This window comes from Zea mays, chromosome 5 (genome assembly GCF_902167145.1).
Source record: "Zea mays cultivar B73 chromosome 5, Zm-B73-REFERENCE-NAM-5.0, whole genome shotgun sequence".
NCBI classification, from domain to species: domain Eukaryota; kingdom Viridiplantae; phylum Streptophyta; class Magnoliopsida; order Poales; family Poaceae; genus Zea; species Zea mays.
The window spans coordinates 82,879,155-82,904,063 of record NC_050100.1 but is presented as its reverse complement, the minus strand read 5'-3'; the positions used below and the strand labels follow the sequence as shown (position 1 = coordinate 82,904,063).

The 24,909-nt window shown below is 48.3% G+C and overlaps 1 protein-coding gene across 1 annotated transcript in view; it reads left to right on the top strand.

The window, feature by feature from the left end:
* LOC103628310 (uncharacterized) overlaps positions 1-24,909 on the top strand; it is an 80,559-nt gene that overhangs the window by 31,479 nt on the left and 24,171 nt on the right. Inside the window, exons 2-5 of the mRNA XM_020538037.1 lie at positions 4,272-4,319; positions 4,418-4,487; positions 4,757-4,828; positions 16,552-16,674. Of these exons, the coding sequence (XP_020393626.1) occupies positions 4,272-4,319; positions 4,418-4,487; positions 4,757-4,828; positions 16,552-16,674 (313 nt within the window). The remainder of the gene's footprint in view (positions 1-4,271; positions 4,320-4,417; positions 4,488-4,756; positions 4,829-16,551; positions 16,675-24,909) is intronic.

Genomic DNA, 24,909 nt, shown 5'->3' with positions numbered 1-24,909 from the left:
AACAATTCTTCCGCGGAATGGTGATAGAACGAAGAACACGAACAAACATAATGAGCAAGAACACAAGAGACACAAGATTTATCCCGAGGTTCGGTCACACCACCAAGGTGCCCTACTTCCTCGTTGAGGCGCCCACCAAGAGCCGGGTCTCTTTCAACCCTAATCCTCCCTTTGCCGACCACAAAGGTCAAGCCCACACACTAATCTTTGTTCAAACGAGCGGGTAATACAAACTTTCTTGTGGTCTTCCACAAGTATTGGAGACTCACAAGAGACACCTAGTCGTCTAGGAGCTAGAAGCTCAAAGAGTAATGAATCCACAAAGAACTCGATGTAGTACCAAAGCTCGAATCAAAAAGAACAAGAAGGATTTGGAGATGAAGCACAAAAATTGCAGCTCTTCAATCTCACTCAAAGATTTCTCCCCAAAGATTTGAATTGGGAGAGGCAAGATGTGTGTGAGAGAGAGAGTGGGAGGTGTTTCTCAGGTTAGAAATGGAGGTCCAGTCGTGCTCTTGTATGGGGGAGAGAGGTAGGAGTGAGTATATATAGGTGGGGCTCCAAAACTAGCCGTTTTGACTTTTCTGCACAAAAACCGGCTGAACCGGTTTCCACGAGACTGAATTCCGGTTCAGTCACCGGCTGAGCCGGTGGGTGGACCGGAGTCAAAACCGGCTGAGCTGGTTTTTTAATACCAGTTGAACCAGCTTGAAACCAACCGAGCCAGTATTTGAATACCAGTTGAACGAGCCTGAAAACCACCTGAACCAGTATTTTCCAGAGAGCAATTTTGGCCAAGATAAACTTAAAAAGGTTGTACTACATACTTTCACTAAGGATTAACAAGGGTAAAATGGAAGCTTTGGATCAAGGATTTTGAGCTTTAGTACCAACACCAACCTTTTTTTTGGATCCCCCTTGATAGTACGACGATTCCTATACTCAAGTTAAATAAAATATAATTAAGTAAACTCCTTCAGTCATTGGTGTCTCATGTGTGATTTCTCCATAGTGTTGTTTCATAAGGATCACAAACATCTTTGTCTCACCTTTTTAAGCAAACACAAATCAAGCCTGTGACTTGTACCATTTCACCATATATGAGTTCAAATCATGGCTTCAAGTCACCTTACTGATCCATCAACATATTATAACTCTTCATAGCTGATTAGTTCATCGACTTAGTGCAAGTACTCTCTTCTTCACCTTAGCCATGGTACCTCGGTCCACAAGCCGTCGCTTGGCCTTCACTTTCGCTTAGTTCCTCGAAGCCCTTTCCTTGCTATCTTCACCCTATCAAGCCATTCTTGAGTCACATCATTTTGAGCATACATTGAGAGAATCATTTCTTCGATATTGTGAACCTTGCTTGAATGTCATCTAGATATAAATGCTAAGATCAATCAAGCTCTAGTTTGATTCTCATAGAAGCATATATGGACTAATAGTAATATGGTCAAGCCAATTCATGATTCCTCATATCTCATTCACTTTGGCTTGATCAATCCTCTTAATCACTTCAACCTCTATTATGATCATATTTATGCATAGTGATTTCTTATGTCTTGTCCATATATTCTAACTAATATAGAGACCATATTATATCCATTTGCATTGTCACACTAGTTATTTAAACTTGTGTTGAACCTTTGTTCACTGATCATTATACACTATTCAAGTATGTTCATCATACTGAATTTACTGTTCAACACTTAGCAAACTTGTTAGACCTTTAAATGTGTTGTTATCCAAATCACCAAAACTCACAAAAGGGATGAATGCACTTTCAGACGCATGCCATAAATTGCGGCTCTATTATTTTTTTGCGCAAATAGCATAAATACTTCACGGAAATAGCATAAATAGTTCATGGAGATAGCATAAAAATCTTGCTCAGCCACTAGACCACGTGATCACGCGCAGGCGCATGCATGTAGGTCCTATTTTTATGGTAGATCCGATAAATATGGCAGATCGTGTGGGTTTCCATTGTATGTGTGAAAATTTTGGAAGATATTTTCGTTTCCACTGCATGCGCGTACAAATTGGATGATTCTATAAATATAGGATCGCTCCAACAACCATGCACTAGGCTCGTTATAACCAGTTTATGATATATATATAGTGGTACTAATTATGATATATGATGTAGGTATTTATGCAACTTGGTACACTACGTAAAAATCTGTCATGCGGTTCATTGGTGAACGCATCTACATGTTCGAGCGAAAAAACCTTCAATTTGAGTGTAAAAACTCTCAGTTATGATCGTAAAAACTGACCCAAAGTGAGAGGTGTTGGTAACTCTGATGCCTTGTATTACTGATCATAAAAATCCTCAAGTTGGAGCATAGATAGTGATAGATAGCAGTGTAAATGTTGATTCACTCTCACCCAACAACTCCCATGTCCATGTGACCACCATAAATCAAGGGATTTGATTAAGGAGTTGATTAGGAGATTTGATTAGAGGAGTTAATTAAGGGATTTGATTTTAATGGCAGTTACAAACACCATAAATTAAGGGATTCCCTTTTTACTGTGCATGAGAAAATATGCATGCAAGACATTAGTGGGCGCGTCCACATGTTTGAGCGTAAACATCCTTAATTTTAAGCATAAATATTGACAGTGTTAAGCATAAAAATCTGCAATGTTATTACAATGTTTAGCGTGATATCACGTTTGACATCCCCATAACAAATGTGCGTGAATCCAAGTGATTACCATAAAAAACCGAAGCCACGTGAGAGACGTCGTATTCATCATCATAAAAATCTTAATAGAATGCATAAATAATGTAAGTAGTAGACATAAAACATAATCATATAAGGCATAAACACGGATCGGTGGGAGGGCATCGCTGGAGGATGACCCTATGGCCACCAGATCAGTCAACGCCTATGAAGCCATCAGATCAGAGGTAGTCTTCGTCGAAGGACGCCTAAGACGCGCCGGATCGGAAGAGATCATCGTCTTTGGATTTCGTCGCTCGACGTCGGGCGGTTTCCGCCGCAGACGCTCGCGTCGCCGCTTGTGCCTTGTGCAGTCATGACCGTCGCGACGCTTGCGTCTTGGGGCGCCGCTCGTCGACTTCGCCAAGGGCAACCGCTCGCCGACGTCGCCTCGGGCCGTCGCTCGCGTCTCGCGTCGCATGAAGTCGTCGTCGATGTCCGACCACTGCTCACCACCGCTCGCGCCTCAAGCAGTTACAGCCACCGCCAGGCCCCGAAAACCCTAATTCCTAGGGGTCTAGGTTGCTTTTATAGATGCCTTGACCTTGTTCGGCTCAACCATATGGCACCACCGGGCCTAGGATTCCTGTATTTGTTGGAAGCCCATGGCCTTAGATATATAAACTATATATAAAGGTAAGACCATGTTAAAATGCACTAGAGCTAAAAATAGTTAACTGTCAAAATTAGCTGAAAACATCCCAACATTCTAGCTAATAGTTCAACTATCGGTTACTTCTTTTAGCTAGAGATATCCAAACACCCTCAGTGTTGGTGTCTTCTTGGGCCAAACATCAAACGAACCTTATGGCCTACACGTGGCGTGCAAAACCATAGGGTCATCTCTATAGGTGCGCAGACTAGAGCGGCCGGATAGTCCGTGACTACGCAGAGATGTGCTCCTCCTCTGCAGGTGTGTAGACCGTCCATGTGTGTTGGCTCACTTTTGGGGCTAATCATGTCACACCCGGATTTAAGGGGCAAATCCGGGCGCGAATTAAATGTGTGATATGATCAAGTCTCACACATATGATGACTCATGGTACATAACGAATGTCACATCTTTACTATATAATAGAGTTCTGTATAAAATAGTTAAATAATTACATCATAAGAAGACAACGATCCAGCAATCATAGTTGACTGGAAGACGACAGCCTAGACCTCTCACGAACTCATCACGGCATGCTTCATGTTCCTCATTTTGTAGTACCTGTCCTTGACCTGGGGATGTGAGTACAGCAAGGGTGAGCTGGCATACGTTCATCACTCAACAAGTTGTGGAGAATAATGTGCACGAGCTCACTTACGGTGGGGCTCGTTTGAAGTGTACGGCTTACCAAAGGAGATGGTTAAAGTTGAGCATTGCTTTTAAAGTTGGTCAAAATTTTATTAGCAGTACTACCAAGCATCACTTGCCAAAGTCTTCTAGCTACCAGTTGTCAAACAGTTTGCCAGCACTTTTTTTTGTACTCGCACACCTTCATTTATATTTATATATGTTTGTTAATTTCTAACTTGCAATCTCGTATGCAGCATAAATTCTCGTCTTGTGCGTCGACGGTTGCGGCATATTGCTGTTAGGTGAATGCTTGATGCCCTTAAATGCACACATTGTGCATTGTCTAGTTTAATTAGTATATTTTCTGACCCTTTTGCTTGTGCTTGTTTCTGAAAACCAGGGGTGCGTCAGTTCACAAGAAATTTCTGTATGGCTCAGTTTGTTTGCTTCTAGTTACTAGTGTTTTCATGGTAGGTTTACATTCATTTCTTTGGGGTGGTGGTTTCAACTAGTAATTCAAAACAATTCTGTCAGTTGGAGGATTTAATTTTCTCTTCAGATATTATCATTTTAGATTTATTGCTAATTTTACTGTGCCAAGTTTAACCTAAGGTTCAAAGGATGTGACTATTCTTCACAATTGCACAGTTCTCATTTTACATACTTGTACAGGTGGTGTTAACTCTATGTGCTATAACATGATGCAACTGTTTCCTACTTGATTTTTTTCTGATTGCAGGTACTACCGTTACCAAACATACCATTCTTTTGGGTGCTATTTCGTGCTTATTCTCATTGGAGAGCTCTACATGTTTGTGAAATTTGGCTCCACTTAGCTTGTAAATAATTTCTGCGTTCATTGTTTTCCATTGTCATTGTTAAGGTACTTGTTAGAACTTGCTCTCAGTTGCAAGGGGAACCAACAAGGGTGAACAAAGACGTTAACAGGGTTCTCACGCAAGCTGGCAATAGCTCTGTTAATCCGGCCTCTCACGGGCACTGTGCGGGGGTATTTATAGGTATCTGAGCGCCCAGCGCCTTGTGTTAAGGACGCATGTGCCCTCAGACACATAGGTTATCCCCAGAATATTCCCATAAAGCAGGGTTACAGGCTGTAATTACAGGAATGCCTTTACAAATTAGGCTCGTAACACGCAGCGGCCACCGAATTTTTTGCATTTTGGTCCTTCATCGAAAAAAAATTTACGTTTGGACCCTAAAAAATTTTAATGTCATTTTTGGACCCTTTACTCGGCGCCGTAGCCTGTGGCGCCGAGGTAACACAGCTCGGCGCCATAGGCTATGGCGCCGAGGTACGTGCTGCGTTCGCACAAACGGACGTCGTGGCGCCGACGTGGTACCGAGCTCGGCGCCATAGATCATGGCGCCGAGCTCTGTTTTGTACAGAAAACTTGTCTAGCTCAGTTGGTAAAATATAAGACTCTTAACCCTAAGGTTATGGATTCAAGCCCCACGGTGGGCATTTTTTAATACTTTTTGTATTTGTCACTTATTTATTTTTTTGTTGTCCATATTTTTCGTTTATGTCGCTGATTTATTTGTCCTGATTTATTTCCCATCCAGTTTTATTTTTGTGACTGATTTGTTTATTCGTTCAGATTTTTTTATCCGGCGAGCACAGCAGCTGTGTGCCACAGTGCTCACAAGCCGTCAACTTCTCCCCTTGTTTGCTCAGCTAACCACAATAAAAATCAAATGAGAACACTCTTACTTCAATCGTGATCAAATAAAAATATTATATTTTCATTGAGTTCTTTTGAACATAAATTTTAAATACATAATAACATATTCCCACTAAAAAGAAGCACACATATTCATCTTTTTTTCTTCTGCACTAAATAAAAGTATACTCCATTATATACTTGTCTCATAGATGATATATTTTAGAATTTACTGCATATACAGCTGTTGTGCTCGCCGGATAAAAAAATCTGGACGAATAAACAAATCAGTCACAAAAATAAAATTGGATGAGAAATAAATCATGACGGACAAATCAACGACATAAACGAAAAATATGGACAACAAAAAAAAATAAGTGACAAAGACAAAAAGTATTAAAAAAACGCCCACCGTGGGACTCGAACCCACGACCACAGGGTTAAGAGTCATGTATTTTACCAACTGAGCTAGACAAGTTTTTTGTACAGAACGGAGATCGGCGCCATGATTTATGGCGCCGAGCTCGGTACCACGTCGGTGCCACGACGTCCGTTTGTGCCAACGCAGCACGTACCTTGGCGCCATAGCCTATGGCGCCGAGCTGTGTTATCTCGGCGCCACAGGCTACGGCGCCGAGTAAAGGGTCCAAAAATGACATTAAAATTTTTTAGGGTCCAAACGTGAATTTTTTTCCGTTGAAGGACCAAAATGCAAAAAATTCGGCAGCGGCCACGCAGGGCCCATTACAATGGGCCGGATCACACGTGGGCCTCTGAGCTAGACGAGGCCGCACGGTGGGATGACCTCGTCGCAGGCCTTCGTCTGATGTCGTATCGAGCGAAGGGTGTCCCTGCCCGTTTTGTCTCCGTCGGACCCGCGACTGAAGCGAATGCCTCGAGCGAAGGGTGGCGTCTTTGCCTTCGCCCTAACATTTGCCCTCCGAGGGACCAGTTCGACAAAGTCACCTGGTGCCGAAGACGTCGCCAGATGGCGGAGACGCTGCCCTCGCTCGAAGTGGTTCCGCGGGGTTTTTGACATGACCGTTGATTGACACCGTACTGTTGGATTGCGGGTTTCCCGAAGCGCCGCGCCCTGTTGGATTGTGGGTTTCCCGAAGAGCCGCGCCCTGTCTATAAAAGGGGGCGGAGGTCGGCGCTTTTTGAACTTCACTTTCCGCGCTCCGTGAAAACCCTAGCCGCCTTTTCCACCGTCTTGCTGCTCGTCTGCCCGCCTTGCTCTTGTTCGCCGGAGATCTGGCTCGAGTGAAGCAGACCGCCCGCCGCCGCCGACGGTACGTAGCGATGCCGACCTCCTCTTCTTCTGCTGCCGCTACGCCGCCGGCCGACGCCTCGTCTGAGGAGACGCTGAGTACTTTGGTGGCGGAGGATTTGCGCGCTGGCGATTCGGTGGATTTTGGCGTGTCGCGGATGTCGTCGGTCCGCGTGCAAGATATGCAGCGGCTGGGTTACTTTGGCGGCGGAGTTGCTCGTGTCCCGGGGACGGAGGAAGTCCCCGAGCCGGAGGGCGAGTTGGTTGTGTTCGAGGCGTTCTTCGCCGCCAGTCTCCGCCTGCCTGCGCACCGATTTATTGGCGAAGTCCTGCGCAGGTTTAACGTTCAGATACATCAGCTGACTCCGAATGTCGTGGTGGCTCTGTCGAAGTATGTCTGGGCGACGACTTCGTACGGCGGACAGCCATCAGTCGAAGTCTTTGCGAAGTACTATTGCCTGCACTGGCAGAAGAGGATGATTGGAGATGAAGTTGCCCAGTTTGTTTCATGTACGTTTACGCCGAAGACCGGCAAGACCACGATGCAGGTAGTCGAGTTGGTCCCTTGCGCCCGCAACAAGTGGGGCAACTGGAATGAGTTTTGGTTTTACGTCGCGGAGGGTACCGTCGAAGACCACGAGGGGCTCCCCGTGTCCGAGATGTGTTCGCATTTTTACTCAGCATACCCGCCCTTTGAGGTGGCGGAGGAGGATGCGGACGAAGGGGCCCTTCGGTGCGCCGCCGGCCTGAGCAGTGGGCGCGATTTGGTTGAAGAATTTGTGGCGTACGGGGTATGGCCCTTGGCGCATGGCTGGGCGTTGGGCGAAGTGTGCCCTCGCCAGATGCCTTCCCATGGTGGGAAGATGGTGCGAAGTCCTGCCTTCGCGCTGAATCTGCAAAGCCGCGATCCGGCCGCCTTTGTGCGTGAGGCGGAGGATGGGGCGGTGCGGCTCGTTGGTCGGTACGTGCCGAGGACAGAGGGCCAGCGTAGCTGGGATATCCGCGGGTCGAATGACCGTTTGAACAGGGTTTTTGAATTGAATCAACTGCCGTATGACGGCTATCCCGGCCAAGACGATGTGGACCGCCGTGGGAAGAAGCCGGTGGTGGAGACTGGAGACGACCCTGCGCCGGCGGCCGCCCCATCCTCTAAGAAGAGGAAATTAGGTACTGCTATGGGAGGACTTGGGGTTTCCGATGGTTTTGCTAGAGAATTGATGAGGACATGCGCGGCCCCGGGGGGAAGGATGTCTTCGCCCGAGCTCCGGGAGTCTTCGACGTGGATGCTGAGGGTTACCGGGGGTTGGTGGCCTAGGAATGTTCCTATCCCCCTCGTGGCCGGCGAAGACTTTTTTACATCTCGCATGGTTCGTGAATGGAAAGTGTTTCCTTACGGGCGGCGCGTGGCGAGAGGGTGGATGACTTCAGGGCGTTGAACAGCGCGCTGCCTGACCCGGAGCCGATCCCGGCGGAGGCCGTGTCCGGGTCCGCCATGGAGCCTCCCCCGGAGACTACGAAAGGCGCTCTAGATGCTCCCGCAGCCGCTGCGGCCGGCGGAGACCCGCCCCCAGAGACCGCCGAAGGCGCTCCTGATGCCCCCGCAGCCGCTGCGCCGAGGGCTGAAGATCCTGCGACGGTGGCGGCGGAGGCGACAGCGGAGGCAACGGCGGAGGCTCCCGCGACGGCTGGGTCTTCGCAGGTGGCGTAGTGGGTGTGGATAGTTAGGGAATTTTGGATATGTTGCTGAATTTTGGTTGCTGCACAGGTTCAAGGTTTTGGGCCTGCGCACGCAACCGCCACTACTAATTTTTTGGCGGCTTCGACCGTGGATGGTGGTAATAAATATGATGGGTTTGCATCTGAGTTTTCTGATTTTGCTGACTCTGGGAGCTCGGTTGAGTGGACTGAGGAGTCGTCGGAGGAGGACTTGGACTACTTTGCGGCCTTGGATGTGGCAGTGGCGGAGGCTTCACCGCACGCTGCGGACACAGAAGATGTGCCTGGTCCAAGTACTGGGCGCAGGCGGCAAAGGGCGGTGGCGAAGCGTAGGGTGAGCGGGGCGGAGGGAGGTTGGCTTCGTGTGAGTAGGGCTGGCCGGCAGGAACTGTTGTCCTTGCCTGCTGCCGCGAGTACAGGTGAAGGGGAATTGCGAAGTCTTTTTGCGGGTGAGGAGCTTAGGATAATGTTATTTAACTATAGGGAGATGGGAATTATTCCTAAGGTTGAGCCGATGTAGAGTGTGGTGCCCTCGCTTGTATATGTGTAAAGGCTTGTATGATGAGGTTGTGTGCCCCCGCACACTTGCTATGCTTGCGAAGGCGTTATGTACTTGGTCTGGTGTATTTTGTTATGCTGTGCTGGTGCGCATATAGTCGGTCTTGGCGTGGACAGTTTGGTGTGGCCGTTTTTGCTTTTGTTGTGCTAGTCCGGCTGCACCCTTAGGCGACTTCTGCACGGATAGTCGTCGCGGTAGACTTCGGTTTTTCGCACTTGTTGTGCTAGTCCGGCTGCACCCTTAGGCGACTTCTGCACGGATAGTCTTCGTGGTAGACTTCGGTTTTTCGCACTTGTTGTGCTAGTCCGGCTGCACCCTTAGGCGACTTCTGCACGGATAGTCTTCGCGGTAGACTTCGGTTTTTCGCACTTGTTGTGCTAGTCCGGCTGCACCCTTAGGCGACTTCTGCACGGATAGTCTTCGCGGTAGACTTAGGTTTTTCGCACTTGTTGTGCTAGTCCGGCTGCACCCTTAGGCGACTTCTGCACGGATTTGTCGCACGCGAGGGTGGCTAGCGCTGAGCCTCGCGGTGACCTCGTATTGGTCGAATGTCGAAGACCGTCGTCGCGGTCTTTTTTCGACGCATGTTTTTGCGGGGGATTTTTCACACATATATTACATGGCTCCGCCTCGTTAAAAACCTCACCCCCCGGGAGGAAAAGAGTGCGGGCCATAATAAGATTGTTTTTGCGAATTACAAGGGTGAATTAGCCCTGATGAGTCAAACAAAGGGCCAATTCCCTGTATGCCACTGGAAAATATACTCATTCCTTGTATGCCACTGGCCCCACATGTCATAGACACCAAAAATTATACATATATGCCACTTAGTGGCACACAAGGGATGAGTATAAAATCTGATGGCATACCAGGAATTTTCTCTCAAACAAAAAATTTGCGGAGGTTGTCGATGTTCCAGGAGTGCTCCAGGTCTTCGCTGTTTGGCGTAGTGAGCCTATAAGCGCTGGGGGAAGCTTTCGTCTTGACTATGAATGGGCCCTCCCACCTGGGCTCCAGCTTGCCCCTGGACTCTGTCCGAGCTGTTCGGACGAGTACGAGGTCCCCTTCGCTGAATTCCCTCGGGATGACTGCGTGGTCGCGCCATGCTTTTGTCTGGGCTTGGTATTTGTTTAGGGCCTGTAGGGCGAAGACTCGGTCTCCGTCAATGAGATCCTTTGAAGTTGGCTCGTCCACGTCGGGGACGGCTGACGGAACTGTTCGTGGGGACCCGTGTTTTATTTCTTGTGGGGTCATGGCCTCCGATCCGTATAGAAGGCGGAAAGGGGTGAACCCGGTCGCCCTGCACTCAGTCGTGTTTAGTGCCCAGACCGCCTCGGGTAACAAATCGGTCCATCTGCCCTTTTTTCATCGAGGAGCATCTTTTTGACAGCTGTGAAGATTTTTCCATTGGCGCGTTCCACAACTCCGTTGGACTACGGGTGATAGACTGAGGCGAAGGCAAGCTTGGTGCCAATGGAGAAGCAAAAATCCTTGAAGTCTTGGCTGTCAAACTGCTTGCCGTTGTCAACTGTTAGTTCGGACGGTACTCCGAAGCGGCAAACAATGTTTTGCCAAAAGAATTTTTGGGTAGTTTTTGATGTTATTGTGGAAACAGCCCTTGCCTCGATCCATTTGGTAAAGTACTCAACAGCGACGAAGGCGAACTTAAGGTTCCCCTGAGCGGTGGGCAGGGGCCCGACAATGTCCAGGCCCCAGCGCTGGAGAGGCCATGTGTGGGCGATCAGCTTTGTATACTGCGAGGGGCTGCCTGACCGAGGAGAAAACTTCTGGCAGGCTTCACAGGACCTTGTGACCCGATTTGCGGCGCAGATCATTGCGGGCCAGTAAAAGCCTTGGCGGATCACCTTAGCAGCTAGGGCCCTTGGCCCTGCATGAGAGCCGCAGGTACCACTGTGGACTTCGCGTAGGATCTGGACACCTTCGGTTTCGGTGACGCATTTGAGCATTGGCTGACTGACCCCCTTCTTGTAGAGTTGGCCCTCAATCAGTGCAAAGTCCCGGCTTCGATGCTTGAGGCGCTTGGCCTCGTTGATGTCGGTTGGGTGATAATACCCCTGTAGGAACAGAGTTATTGGTGCCCGCCAGTCTTCGGTCATGATAAGGTTGACTATGCGGTGGCCCTCGCTGTCATTGGTTATTTGGAGCCCTTCGGGGCTCCGGACGGCTGGTGTGCCGATGACATGGTAGAACACGTCGGAGGGCAAGGACTCGCCTCTGGCGGCGGCCTTGGCCAATGCGTCGGCCTCTTCATTCTTGGCCCGGTCCACATGCTGCAAGGTGAATCCTTTGAATTGTCTCTCGAGACTTCGGATGGCCGCGAGGTATTGCATAAGTGCGGGGTCCTTTGCTGCATAGTCTTTCTCGACTTGGCCGACAACTACCTTGGAGTCTGTTTTGATGATGCAGGTGGTGACTCCGAGGGCCCTCAGCTTGCGGAGGCCGAGGATGACTGCTTCGTATTCTGCTATATTATTTGTGCATCTGTCAGATTCTAGAGCGAAGCTGAGGCGTGCTGCATATCTGTGCTTGACCCCGGCTGGTGAGGTGATGACTGCAGCGGCGCCTGCCCCCGCATGGCACCATGCGCCATCGCAATGGATCGTCCAAACCTTCTTTGCGGACGGATCCGGCTGTGTTATTGGCCTAGTCCAGTCGACGACGAAGTCTGCCAGGACTTGTGACTTGATGGCTGTCCTGGGCTCGAAGTTGATGTGGTAGCCGGAGAGTTCGGTCGCCCACTTGGCAATTCTCACCGATGCCTCCGGGTTTCTGAACAATTCGCCGAGTCCCCTGTCTGAAGTGACTCGGACCTTGAATGCTTCGAAATAATGGCGCAATTTGCGCGAAGACATAACGACTGCGTAGGCAATCTTCTCAAGCTGTGTCATGTTACACTTGGACGGTGTCAGCACTTCGGAGACGTAATAAACTGGGCACTGCCTGACCACGCCCTCAACTGTCTGCTCCTGCACTAGTGTCGCGCTGACCGCGTGCGGCGAAGCCGCAACATAGAGCAACAGGGGGAGCGAGGAGTCGGGGCTTGTGAGGACGGCCAACTCCGACAGGTACTGCTTTAATGAGGCGAAGGCCGCTGCCTGCTCTGGTCCCCAGGCGAAGTCTTTTGCACCATGAAGTGTTTTGAGGAAGGGGAGACTTCGCTCAGCGGACCTGGAGATGAATCTGTTGAGAGCGGCCATTCTGCCTGTCAGGCGCTGGACGTCTCTGGCGGACTGCGGAGGCGTCATGTTCATGATGGCCTGAATCTTGGTTGGGTTGGCCTCGATGCCGCGGTGTGATACCAGGTAGCCCAATATTTTGCCTTGGCGAACGCCGAAGACGCACTTTTCCGGGTTTAGGCGAAGTCGTGCGTCTCGCATGTTCGCGAATGTCTCGGCGAGGTCGGCGAGATGGTCCTCCTTGCTCTTGCTGGCGACGACGATGTCGTCCACATATGTGAATATATTTCTGCCAACTTACCCTTCGAGCACTGTTTTGGTAAGCCTGGAGAAGGTGGACCCGGCGTTCTTGAGTCCCTCTGGCATTCTGATGAAGCAACATGTGCCGAAGGGTGTTATAAAGATGGTGCTAGCCTTGTATTCCTCCTTCATGTATATCTGGTGGTAACCGGAGAAGCAGTCGAGGAGTGACATGACCTCGCATCCGGCCGCGCTATCGACTATTTTGTCGATCCGCGGCAATGGGAAATTGTCCTTTGGGCAGGCCTTGTTGAGACTGGTGAAGTCTATGCACATTCGCCACTTCCCGCTTTTTTTCTGTACCATTACAACATTGGAGAGCCACGTGGGGTAAGCCACCGGCTCGATGAATTTGGCCTCCAGGAGGCGGTGCACCTCCGCCTTGGCGGCCTCTGTTTTCTCGTCGGACATTTTGCGAAGCCTCTGCTTTTTTGGTTGCACCAAAGGGTCAATTCCCAAGCTGTGCTCAATTATGGATTGGCTGACTCCGACCAGGTCGAGGGCAGACCAGGCGAAGACATCTTTATTCTTGGACAGGCAGCAGAGGAGTTTCTCCTCTTCATGCGAGGTGAGGTCTTCGCTGATAGTGACTCTCTGCTTGGGCGTGGCCTGATCGAGGGGTACAGTCTTGGTCCCGTCGTTGCTCTACAGCTGTGCCTTGTCGTGCTGTTTATCGGTTGGGTTGGCGGGTGCGGGGACCTCGCGCTGGGCCGTGAGGCAGTGCACGTTTCTCTGACCGGGCACGAAGTCCCGCTCTATGTTGCGCACAGTCTGTTGGTTGCCGTAGACCGTAATAACGCCTAACGGACCTGGTATCTTCATACATAGGTACAGTCCGTGAATGGCTGCTTCGAACTTATTGATGGAGCCCCGGCCCATGATGGCATTGTATGGATATACCATATCCACAATATCAAAGGTCACTTGCTCACTTCGGGCATTGGGTGCTACACCGAAGGAGAGGGGCAGCTCTATTTTGCCGACAGGAAAGGTGCCCTTGCCGCCGAAACCGTACAACGGGTTGTCCGAAGGCTTGAGCAGGCTGTGGCTTATGCCCATGCGATCGAAGGCGTGGAGGAAGATGATGTCCGCCTGACTGCCATTGTCGACTAGGACTTTGTGTAGGTCCCAGCCTGCCACGCTGCAATTGATAACCATGGCGTCGATGTGGGGGACGCTGCGCAGGTCGACGTCTCGTGCGTCGAAGGTTAGCGGAATGTGGGACCACTTTGTCTGCACGACTGGGCCAGTGACGGCGACATGGTTGATGCTGCGGTAGTGGTCCCGCTTCTGCCGCTTGGTGTCGAAGTCAGTGCTGGACCCCCCGGTTATCATGTGAATGACTCCGCGATACGGCTGATCGGCGAAGTCTTCCTGCTTTGGGGCATGGGGGATGTTTTGATGTTGCTGGTGTGGTGGTGGGGGTGGGGGAGGTACGATTTGTACTTCCTGATGGTGTTGGTATGCGTGGTGCGGTGGATGCGGGGCGGGGGCGTGGATATATGGTGGAGGGGGTTGCTGGTAAGTGTGTGCGACAACTCTGGGGTTGTCGGCTGGCTGCGCCCGTGCCATTCTGTCTCTGGTGGCCTTCGTTTCGGGGCAGTCTTTGGTTTGGTGGGCGCAGTCTTCGCCATGGAAGAGGCAGTAGAATCGGTGCGGCGGCTGCGCACGCCCCCGACCCCTACCGCGAGTTCCATTTCCGCGACCCTGGGGGGGATATTCCTGGCGACGAGGGGCGTCAGCAGCGGGGCGCTAGTTGGCGATGTTGTGCACTTGCTGTTGATTGTGGTCGTCTCGACCAGAGTCTGGCTGCGGAGTCCTCGTCCACGTGCGGCTGGACCGTGGAGCATCTTTGGGCTTCCTTTGGGACTCAACCTTGCGCTGGTGGAGCTCTTCGGATTTGGCGTATTTTTCAAACAGCTGATATAGTTCCTAGAGGTTCTTGGGCGGATCTCTGATGCAGTGGCTGTAAAGGACGCCGGCGCGAAGGCCACTGATAGCGTAGTGAATAGCGATCTGATCATCGACTGAGGGCAGTTGTGACTTGAGTGTTAAAAATTTGCGGTAATACTCCCACAGAGTCTCCTTTTCCAGCTGCTTGCAGAGCGAGAGTTCGGCCAAGGCGTCGGTGTCTGGGCGGTACCCTTGGAAGTTGAGCAGGAACTTGTCCCGGAGGCTTCTCCAGGAATCAATGGACAGCGGAGGCAACCTGGTGAACCAGGTGAGAGCTGGGCCCTCTAGGGCGATGATGAAAGACTTCGCCATTGTGGCGTCGTCCCCTCCGGAAGATGCAACGGCGACCTGATAACTCATTATGTATTGTGCTGGGCCGGTGCTGCCGTTGTACTTGGGATAGGTCCTTGCCCGGAAGTTAGCTGGCCAAGGCGTCACTTGCAGGTGTGGCGCCAGGGGACTTCGCTCGTCGAGGTAGTTGACCCCTTGGAATGGCGCGGCGTGCGGGAAGGTGTGGTCGCGCTGGGGGAAACGCGGGCCTTCCAGTTGTGCGCGATGTTGCAGGGGTGGCCCATGCTGTAGGCCGAGGTGGCCTTCGCGCGTGTCTTCCAGTTGCGCGCGTTGTTGGAGGGGTGGCTCATGCTGCAGGCCAAGGTGGCCTTCGCGCTGCATCAGCGCGATCTCCCGCTCGAGGTCCTGGGCCTTCTGCTCTTCGTCGCGTATCATTTGCCGCACTTTGGCTAGTGCGGACACGTGCTGGCGCTTGGCCTCCAGTATCTCTTTCTGCCTCTGGAGATTGCGGTTCTTGAGGCGCAGGGCGCGCAGCTGTAGCTGTTCTTCCGCTGAGACGCCGAGGACTTCACCGTCCTCGGTGAGGTCCGTGCCCTCCAGTGGGGCAAAGCCTAGGGGTGGCTGCGATTGTCCTTCAGGGCCGCAGGTGCGGAGGGTGTCGTCTTCGCGGGTGCGGAGAACGTTGTCTTCAGTGGCCTCTTGGTGGGTGGATTGGGTGAGGGCGAGGGCGTTGCCCTTTCTTGCAGCAAGTAGTGCTGCCTTCACAGCCTCGTCAGCCTTTGGGTTAGCTTTCTTGGGTGCCATCGCGGGTGGTTTTCTCGTAGCACGAACGGTGGGCGCCAAATGTTGGAACTTGCTCTCAGTTGCAAGGGGAACCAACAAGGGTGAACAAAGACGTTAACAGGGTTCTCACGCAAGCTGGCAATAGCTCTGTTAATCCGGCCTCTCACGGGCACTGTGCGGGGGTATTTATAGGTATCTGAGCGCCCAGCGCCTTGTGTTAAGGACGCATGTGCCCTCAGACACCTAGGTTATCCCCAGAATATTCCCATAAAGCAGGGTTACAGGCTGTAATTACAGGAATACCTTTACAAATTAGGCCCGTAACACACAGCGGCCACGCAGGGCCCGTTACAATGGGCCGGATTACACGTGGGCCTCTGAGCTGGACGAGGGCGCATGGTGGGATGACCTCGTCGCAGGCCTTCGTCTGATGTTGTATCGAGCGAAGGGTGTCCCTGCCCGTTTTGTCTCTGTCGGACCCGCGACTGCAGTGAAGGCCTCGAGCGAAGGGTGGCGTCTTTGCCTTCGCCCCAACAATACTCATTGATGTGTTAACTAATAAATATGTACCATGCTTTCTTAATTTCTGTTTTTGACCATACAGTTTATATGCTCAGTGCGAAGTGAAAGACTCCCTAATTTGCACTTTTTTTTCTGTTTGATACAATTTCTTCAATTTACTAGTCTAATATATTAGGTACTATATAGATGCCCAGATGATGACACAATTGGTATTTGTTTATTGTTTCTTCTTAGGTTTTCCTGACGTTTATTTTGGTATAGGGAAGTGAGAGGCTCCAGTTACTGATTTCTGACTGCTCAGATCAGTGGGAAGTCCTTGAGAAGGAGAATATTAATTCAGTTAAGGATGGTAAATCCAGTGAAAATGCACGGTATTCTCCTTGGGTATGATGGTTTAACTTTACATATGAGTAAGACTTTCATTTTGCTGCATCTTTGGGGCAGCTTTACAATGAGGTAGTGTAATGGGCAACTGGAATTTTGATCATCTTTGGAACTTCACCTGCTAATTGAACTAACATGGTTTCTGCCCCCCTACACATCTTATTCAGCGTTTTCTTAATGGTGTCATTTCCGATCAAATATAAAATCTCGCATTATATACGGAACATAGTAACCATATAAATCAGATACTTCAACACCTGCCAATCTTCTAATTTAGGGTTTCCTTTGGATTAGCGGACTACAAAGCTAGGGTAGTTCCAATCAGAAGCTAGGGAGCTAGCTCAGCTTAAAGAAAGCAGGAACCCACACAGAGTGGAGTAAAGAAAAGGGAATTCGATTTGGGGAATGGAAGGGAATGAAAACAAGTGGGAAATTTATATACAATTTCCAAAGGGTGGTGATGTAGTTGGAGTGCTAGTAGATGAAAAAAGTTGGTGAGTCTGAGTCTGTCTTGTGAAAAAGCACTATTGGTATGACAAGTCTCAGCCAGTAGCGGCGGGGGAGCAAATATAGGGCGACAACCTAGTAGTAGTAAACACAATTTTCTGAACTGTAGGAACATTGGCATGTTTTAGGAGATAGGGTAAGTTGTCTTTTAAGACAACTAGAGAAGGGAGCCTGTTTCTATTAATCTGCGTATGGCTAGTGACATGAAGAAGTTGTGGTTTTATCAAGGAGAGCTTTGCGGAAAGAGTTTGTTGTGATGTTAAGTTCTGTACTAGGTGTGTGCCCGTGCGTTGCAACGGAACCGTATAATAACACGATAATTTATGTACATATGTGTGTTATATTGTTATAAGAAAATGTTTCAAAATCCATTTATGATCCTACTCATACATAAATTTTGTTATTTTAATCTAGCTATTTCACCATTATATTGCAACAATCAGTACCATATAGACTTCTATATATGATTTTAATAATGTCATTGAGTTATAATGACAACACGATTAGGGAAGTGTTACTTACAACTCAAATCTCAGAAAAAGGGTACTAAGAAAGCACGTAAATAAGGTAATTAACTCTGTCACATGAACCAAGTGAACAATGAAATATCTCCATTCCAGCAAACAACATGACAGCCTAAAACTCGGAAAAAGATCAATACAATATTGACCATATATCATGGCCATCACCATTGTCATCATTTATCAAGCATGGATAATATCGATCACACTCTGCAAATGCATGGGCAATCAAATTTTGTCAATGTGCCAAAGTCCAAACTACAGCAGAACAAGAGGACTGACTATGATCAACAAATTAATAGAATGAGAAGGCAAATTCAATGAGAAGGAGGACTCAAGTTGAAGTATTCAGTTTTAAAACACATGTATGTTATGCAGGGCAATAATCATACCTCCTCGGTAACCCCAAATAATGGAGACAGAACGGCTAGCCACATAGTGCTTATCCCCTCGGAAGATCACTGTTTCGTCTTCGCCCGTGTTATTATTGGAAAGGAAAGAGAGGCATAGCTTTTCTTCAGGCAACTCAAAGATGTGTGCCTACAATATAGAAAAATAATCACAACACCAAAGAAGATTCATTTGAAGGTCGGAGAACACTGTCAAATAATAATATAAGTTTCCAGAAACCAAAATGATTGAAGAAGTTGTTCCCAACCTCATACCAATGACCCAATATCTCAGACGAATGTTGCCCCCAGAGGAATGCTTTTTGATATGACCATATTATGTTGTGCAAGTCCCTGAGATGCCCAAATTTGGGCTCCTTGTACATACCTATGAAAATTCATGGACTACATTAGGTGCTTCTTATGTCAATAGGAGCATACATGATTAAGATAAAAAACAGAAATATCATGGTCAACTGAGTCGATCTGACCATATTCATCCATGGGAGCTTCATCATAGTATCCAATCAGCACATAAGAAGCGCCAGTCCTTCCAAAATTTGTTCCTCCGTGGTACTTGAAAGGGAATTAGGCTTACACCTATTTTCCTAATTAATTTTGGTGGTTGAATTGCCCAACACAAATAATTGGACTAACTAGTTCGCTCTAGTGTATAAGTTATACAGGTGTCAAAGGTTCACACTTAGCCAATAAAAAGACCAAGAATCGAGTTCAACAAAGAGAGCAAAGGGATAACCGAAGGCACCCTGGTCTGGCGCACCGGACTATCCGGTGCACCACCGGACGTGTCCGGTGCACCAGGGGACTTCACGCTGAACTCCTCACCTTCGGGAAAATCCAGAGGCGCTCCGCTATAATTCACCGGACAGTGTCCGGTGCCCCAGGGAAGAGCGACTCTGGAACTCGCCAGCTTCGGGAATTCGCTCCGCTATAATTCACCGGACATGTACGGTGTACACTGGACTGTCCGGTGAGCCAGTGGAGCAACGACTATTCAGCGCCAACGGTCACCTGCAGAAGGATTAAATGCGCACCAGAGCGCGCAGAAGTCAGGCACGCGCGAAGTGGCGCACCGGACACTCTACAGTGCATGTCCGGTGTGCCACCGGACATCCAGGCGGGCCCAGCAGTCAGAGCTCCAACGGTCGGAACCCAACGGCCTGGTGACGTGGCTAGCGCACCGGACACTGTCCGGTGTGCACCGGACTGTCCGGTGCACCATGCGACAGACAGCCTCCACCAAACGGCTAGTTTGGTGGTTGGGGTTATAAATACCCCCAACCACCCCTCATTCAAGACATCCAAGTTTTCCACCTTCCAACTACTTACAAGAGCTAGGCATTCAATACAAGACACACCCAAGTGATCAAATCCTCTCTCAATTCCACAAAAGCTTTAGTGTTAAGCGAGAGAGATTTGTTGTGTTTTTTTGAGCTCTTGCGCTTGGATTGCTTTCTTCTTTCTCATTCTTTCTTGTGATCGATACTCATTTGTAACCAAGGCAAGAGACACCAATTGTGTGGTGGTCCTTGCGGGGAAGTTTTGTTCCCGGTTGATTTGAGAAGAGAAAGCTCACTCGGTCCAAGGGACCGTTTGAGAGAGGGAAGGGGTTGAAAAAGACCCAGCCTTTGTGGCCTCCACAACGGGGAGTAGGTTCGCGAGAATCGAACCTCGGTAAAACAAATCTGCGCGTCACACTTCGTATTTGCTTGCGATTTGTTTTTTCACCCTCTCTCGAGGACTCGATTATATTTCTAACGCTAACCCGACTTGTAGTTGTGATTAACTTTGTAAATTTCAGTTTCGCCCTATTCACCCCCCTCTAGGCGACTTTCAATTGGTATCAGAGCCCGGTGCTTCATTAGAGCCTAACCGCTCGAAGTGATGTCGGGAGAACACGCCAAGAAGGAGATGGAGACTGGCGACAAGCCCGCTATAAGCCACGGGAAAGCTTCATCGAAAGAGTCCTGCAAAAAGGGAAAGGGGAAGGAGAAGAAAGCCTCTTCCCACAAGTCGCATCGGATTGGGGACAAGAAAAAGAAGATGAGGAAGGTGGTCTACTACGAGACCGACACCTCATCGCCATCTACCTCCGGCTCCGACGCGCCCTCTGTAACTTCTAAGCGCCATGAGCGCAAGAAGTTTAGTAAGATTCCCTTACACTACCCTCGCACCTCTAGACATACTTCATTGCTTTCTGTTCCATTAGGCAAACCGCCAACCTTTGACGGTGAAGATTATGCTAGGTGGAGTGATTTAATGAAATTTCATCTAACCTCACTCCACAAAAGTATATGGAATGTTGTTGAGTTTGGAGCACAGGTACCATCCGTAGGGGATGAGGATTATGACGAGGACGAAGTGGCCCAAATCGAGCACTTCAACTTCCAAGCCACAACCATACTCCTCGCCTCTCTAAATAGGGAGGAGTACAACAAGGTGCAAGGATTAAAGAGCGCCAAGGAAGTTTGGGACGTGCTCAAGACCACACACGAGGGTGATGAACTAACCAAGATCACCAAGCGGGAAACGATCGAGGGGGAGCTCGGTCGCTTCCGTCTTCGCCAAGGGGAGGAGCCACAAGACATGTACAACCGGCTCAAAACCTTGGTGAATCAAGTGCGCAACCTCGGGAGCAAAAAGTGGGATGACCACGAGGTGGTTAAGGTTATTCTAAGATCTCTTATTTTCCTTAACCCTATTCAAGTACAATTAATTTGTGGCAACCCTAGATATACACTAATGACTCCCGAGGAAGTAATCGGGAATTTTGTGAGCTTTGAGTTTATGATCAAGGGCTCACGAAAGATCAACGAGCTTGACGGTCCCTCCACGTCCGAAGCACAACCGGTCGCATTTAAGGCGACGGAGGAGAAGAAGGAGTCTACACCAAGTAGAACACCCATCGACGCCTCCAAGCTCGACAACGAGGAAAAGGCGCTTGTCATCAAAAGCTTTCGCCAAATCCTCAAGCAAAGGAGGGGGAAAGATTACAAGCCCCGCTCTAAGAAGGTTTGCTACAAATGTGGTAAGCCCGGTCACTTTATAGCAAAATGTCCTATCTCTAGTGACAGTGACAGGGGCGACGACAAGAAGGGAAGAAGAAAGGAGAAGAAGAGGTACTACAAGAAGAAGGGCGACGATGCCCATGTTTGTCGCGAGTGGGACTCCGACGAAAGCTCCAGCGACTCCTCCGACGACGAGGACGCCGCCAACATCGCCGTCACCAAGGGACTTCTCTTCCCCAACGTCGGCCACAAGTGCCTCATGGCAAAGGACGGCAAAAAGAAGAAGGTTAAATCCAAATCCTCCACTAGATATGAGTCTTCTAGCGATGATAATGCTAGTGATGAGGAAGATAATTTACGTACCCTTTTTGCCAACCTAAACATGCAACAAAAAGAAAAATTGAATGAATTAACTAGTGCCATCCATGAGAAGGATGACCTCTTGGACACTCAAGAGGACTTTCTAATCAAGGAAAACAAAAAGCATGTTAAAATTAAAAATGCTTATGCTCTAGAAGTTGAAAAATATGAAAAATTATCTAGTGAGCTAAGAACTTGCCATGAGACTATAGACAACCTTAGAAATGAGAATACTAATTTGTTAGCTAAGGTTGATTCTATTGCTTGTAATGCTTCAATTCCAAATCTTAGAAATGATAATGATGATTTGCTTGCTAAGATTGAAGAATTGAACATTTCTCTTGCTAGCCTTAGAGATGAAAATGAAAAATTGCTTGCTAAGGCTAAAGATTTTGATGTTTGCAATACTACCCTTTCCAACCTTAAAGGTAAAAATGATATATTGCATGCTAAGGTTGTAGAATTAAAATCTTGCAAACCATCTACATCTACCGTTGAGCACACTACTATTTGCACTAGATGTAGAGATGTTGATATTAATGCTATACATGATCACATGGTTTTAATTAAACAACAAAATGATCATATAGCTAAACTAGATGCTAAAATTGCCAAGCATGAACTTGAAAATGAAAAGTTTAAATTTGCTAGAAGCATGCTCTATAGTGGGAGACGCCCTGACATTAAGGATGGCATTGGCTTCCAATAGGGAGGCAATGTCAAACTTAATGACCCTCCTAAGAAATTGTCTAATTTTGTTAAGGGCAAGGCTCCCATGCCTCAGGATAACGAGGGTTACATTTTGTACCCTGCCGGTTATCCTGAGAGCAAAATTAGGAGAATTCATTCTAGGAAGTCTCACTCTGGCCCTAATCATGCTTTTATGTATAAGGGTGAGACATCTAGTTCTAGGCAACCAACCCGCGCTAAGTTGCCTAAGAAGAAAACTCCTAGTGCATCAAATGATCATAACATTTCATTTAAAACTTTTGATGCATCCTATGTTTTAACTAACAAATCCGGCAAGGTAGTTGCCAAGTATGTTGGGGGCAAGCACAAGGGGTCAAAGACTTGTGTTTGGGTACCCAAAATTCTTGTATCTAACGCCAAAGGACCCAAAACCATTTGGGTACCTAAAGTCAAGAACTAAACATGTTTTGTAGGTTTATGCATCCGGGGGCTCAAGCTGAGTAATCGACAGCGGGTGCACAAACCACATGACAGGGGAGAAGAAGATGTTCTCCTCCTATGAGAAAAACCAAGATCCGCAACGAGCTATCACATTCGGGGATGGAAATCAAGGTTTGGTCAAAGGATTGGGTAAAATTGCTATATCACCTGACCATTCTATTTCCAATGTTTTTCTTGTAGATTCATTAGATTACAATTTGCTTTCCGTTTCTCAATTATGCAAAATGGGCTACAACTGTCTATTTACTGATGTAGGTGTCACTGTCTTTAGAAGAAGTGATGATTCAATAGCATTTAAGGGAGTGTTAGAGGGTCAGCTATACTTGGTAGATTTTGATAGAGCTGAACTCAACACTTGCTTAATTGCTAAGACTAACATGGGTTGGCTATGGCACCGCCGACTAGCCCATGTTGGGATGAAGAATCTTCACAAGCTTCTAAAGGGAGAACACATTTTAGGATTAACAAATGTTCATTTTGAGAAAGACAAGATTTGTAGCGCATGCCAAGCGGGGAAGCAAGTTGGTGCTCACCATCCACACAAGAACATCATGACGACCGACAGGCCATTGGAGCTCCTACACATGGATCTATTCGGCCCGATAGCTTACATAAGCATCGGCGGGAGTAACTACTGTCTAGTTATTGTGGATAATTACTCTCGCTTCACTTGGGTGTTCTTTTTGCAGGAAAAATCTCACACCCAAGAGACCTTAAAGGGATTCTTGAGACGGGCTCAAAATGAGTTCGGCTTAAGGATCAAGAAAATTAGAAGCGACAACGGGACGGAGTTCAAGAACTCTCAAATTGAAGGCTTCCTTGAGGAGGAGGGCATCAAGCATGAATTCTCTTCTCCCTACACCCCACAACAAAATGGTGTAGTGGAGAGGAAGAATAGAACTCTATTGGACATGGCAAGAACCATGCTTGATGAGTACAAGACTTTGGATCGGTTTTGGGCTGAGGCGGTCAACACCGCCTGCTACGCCATCAACCGGTTATATCTACACCGAATCCTCAAGAAGACATCATACGAACTCCTAACTGGTAAAAAGCCAAATATTTCATATTTTAGAGTCTTTGGTAGCAAATGCTTTATACTTGTTAAAAGAGGTAGAAAATCTAAATTTGCTCCTAAGACTGTAGAAGGCTTTTTACTAGGATATGATTCAAAGACAAGGGCATATAGAGTCTTTAACAAGTCCTCTGGACAAGTTGAAGTTTCTTGTGATGTTGTGTTTGATGAGACTAACGGCTCTCAAGTAGAGCAAGTTGATCTTGATGAGATAGGTGATGAAGAGACTCCGTGCATCGCGCTAAGGAACATGTCCATTGGGGATGTGTGTCCTAAAGAATCCGAAGAGCCTCTAAATACACAAGATCAACCATCCTCCTTCACACAAGCATCTCCACCGACTCAAAATGAGGATGAGGCTCGAGTTGATGAAGAAGAAGATCAAGCAAATGAGCCACCTCAAGATGACGGCAATAATCAAGGGGGAGATGCAAATGAGCCAGACAAGGAGGATGAAGAACAAAGGCCGCCACACCCAAGAGTCCACCAAGCAATCTAACGAGATCACCCCGCCGACACCATCCTCGGCGACATTCATAAGGGGGTAACAACTAGATCTCGTGTTGCACATTTTTGTGAACATTACTCTTTTGTTTCCTCTATTGAGCCACACAGGGTAGAGGAAGCACTACAAGATTCGGATTGGGTGGTGGCGATGCAAGAGGAGCTCAACAACTTCACTAGGAATGAGGTATGGCATTTAGTTCCACGTCCTAATCAAAATGTTGTAGGAACCAAATGGGTCTTCCGCAACAAGCAAGACGAGCATGGTGTGGTGACAAGGAACAAAGCTCGACTTGTGGTCAAAGGATACTCCCAAGTCGAAGGTTTGGATTTCGGTGAAACCTATGCACCCATAGCTAGGCTTGAGTCAATTCGTATTTTATTGGCCTATGCTACTTACCACGGCTTCAAGCTTTATCAAATGGACGTGAAGAGTGCCTTCCTCAATGGACCAATCAAGGAAGAGGTCTATGTTGAGCAACCTCCCGACTTTGAAGATAGTGAGTACCCTAACCATGTTTATAAACTCTCTAAGGCGCTTTATGGGCTTAAGCAAGCCCCACGAGCATGGTATGAATGCCTTTGAGATTTCCTTATCACTAATGGATTCAAAGTCGGAAAGGCCGATCCTACACTCTTTACCAAAACATTAGAAAATG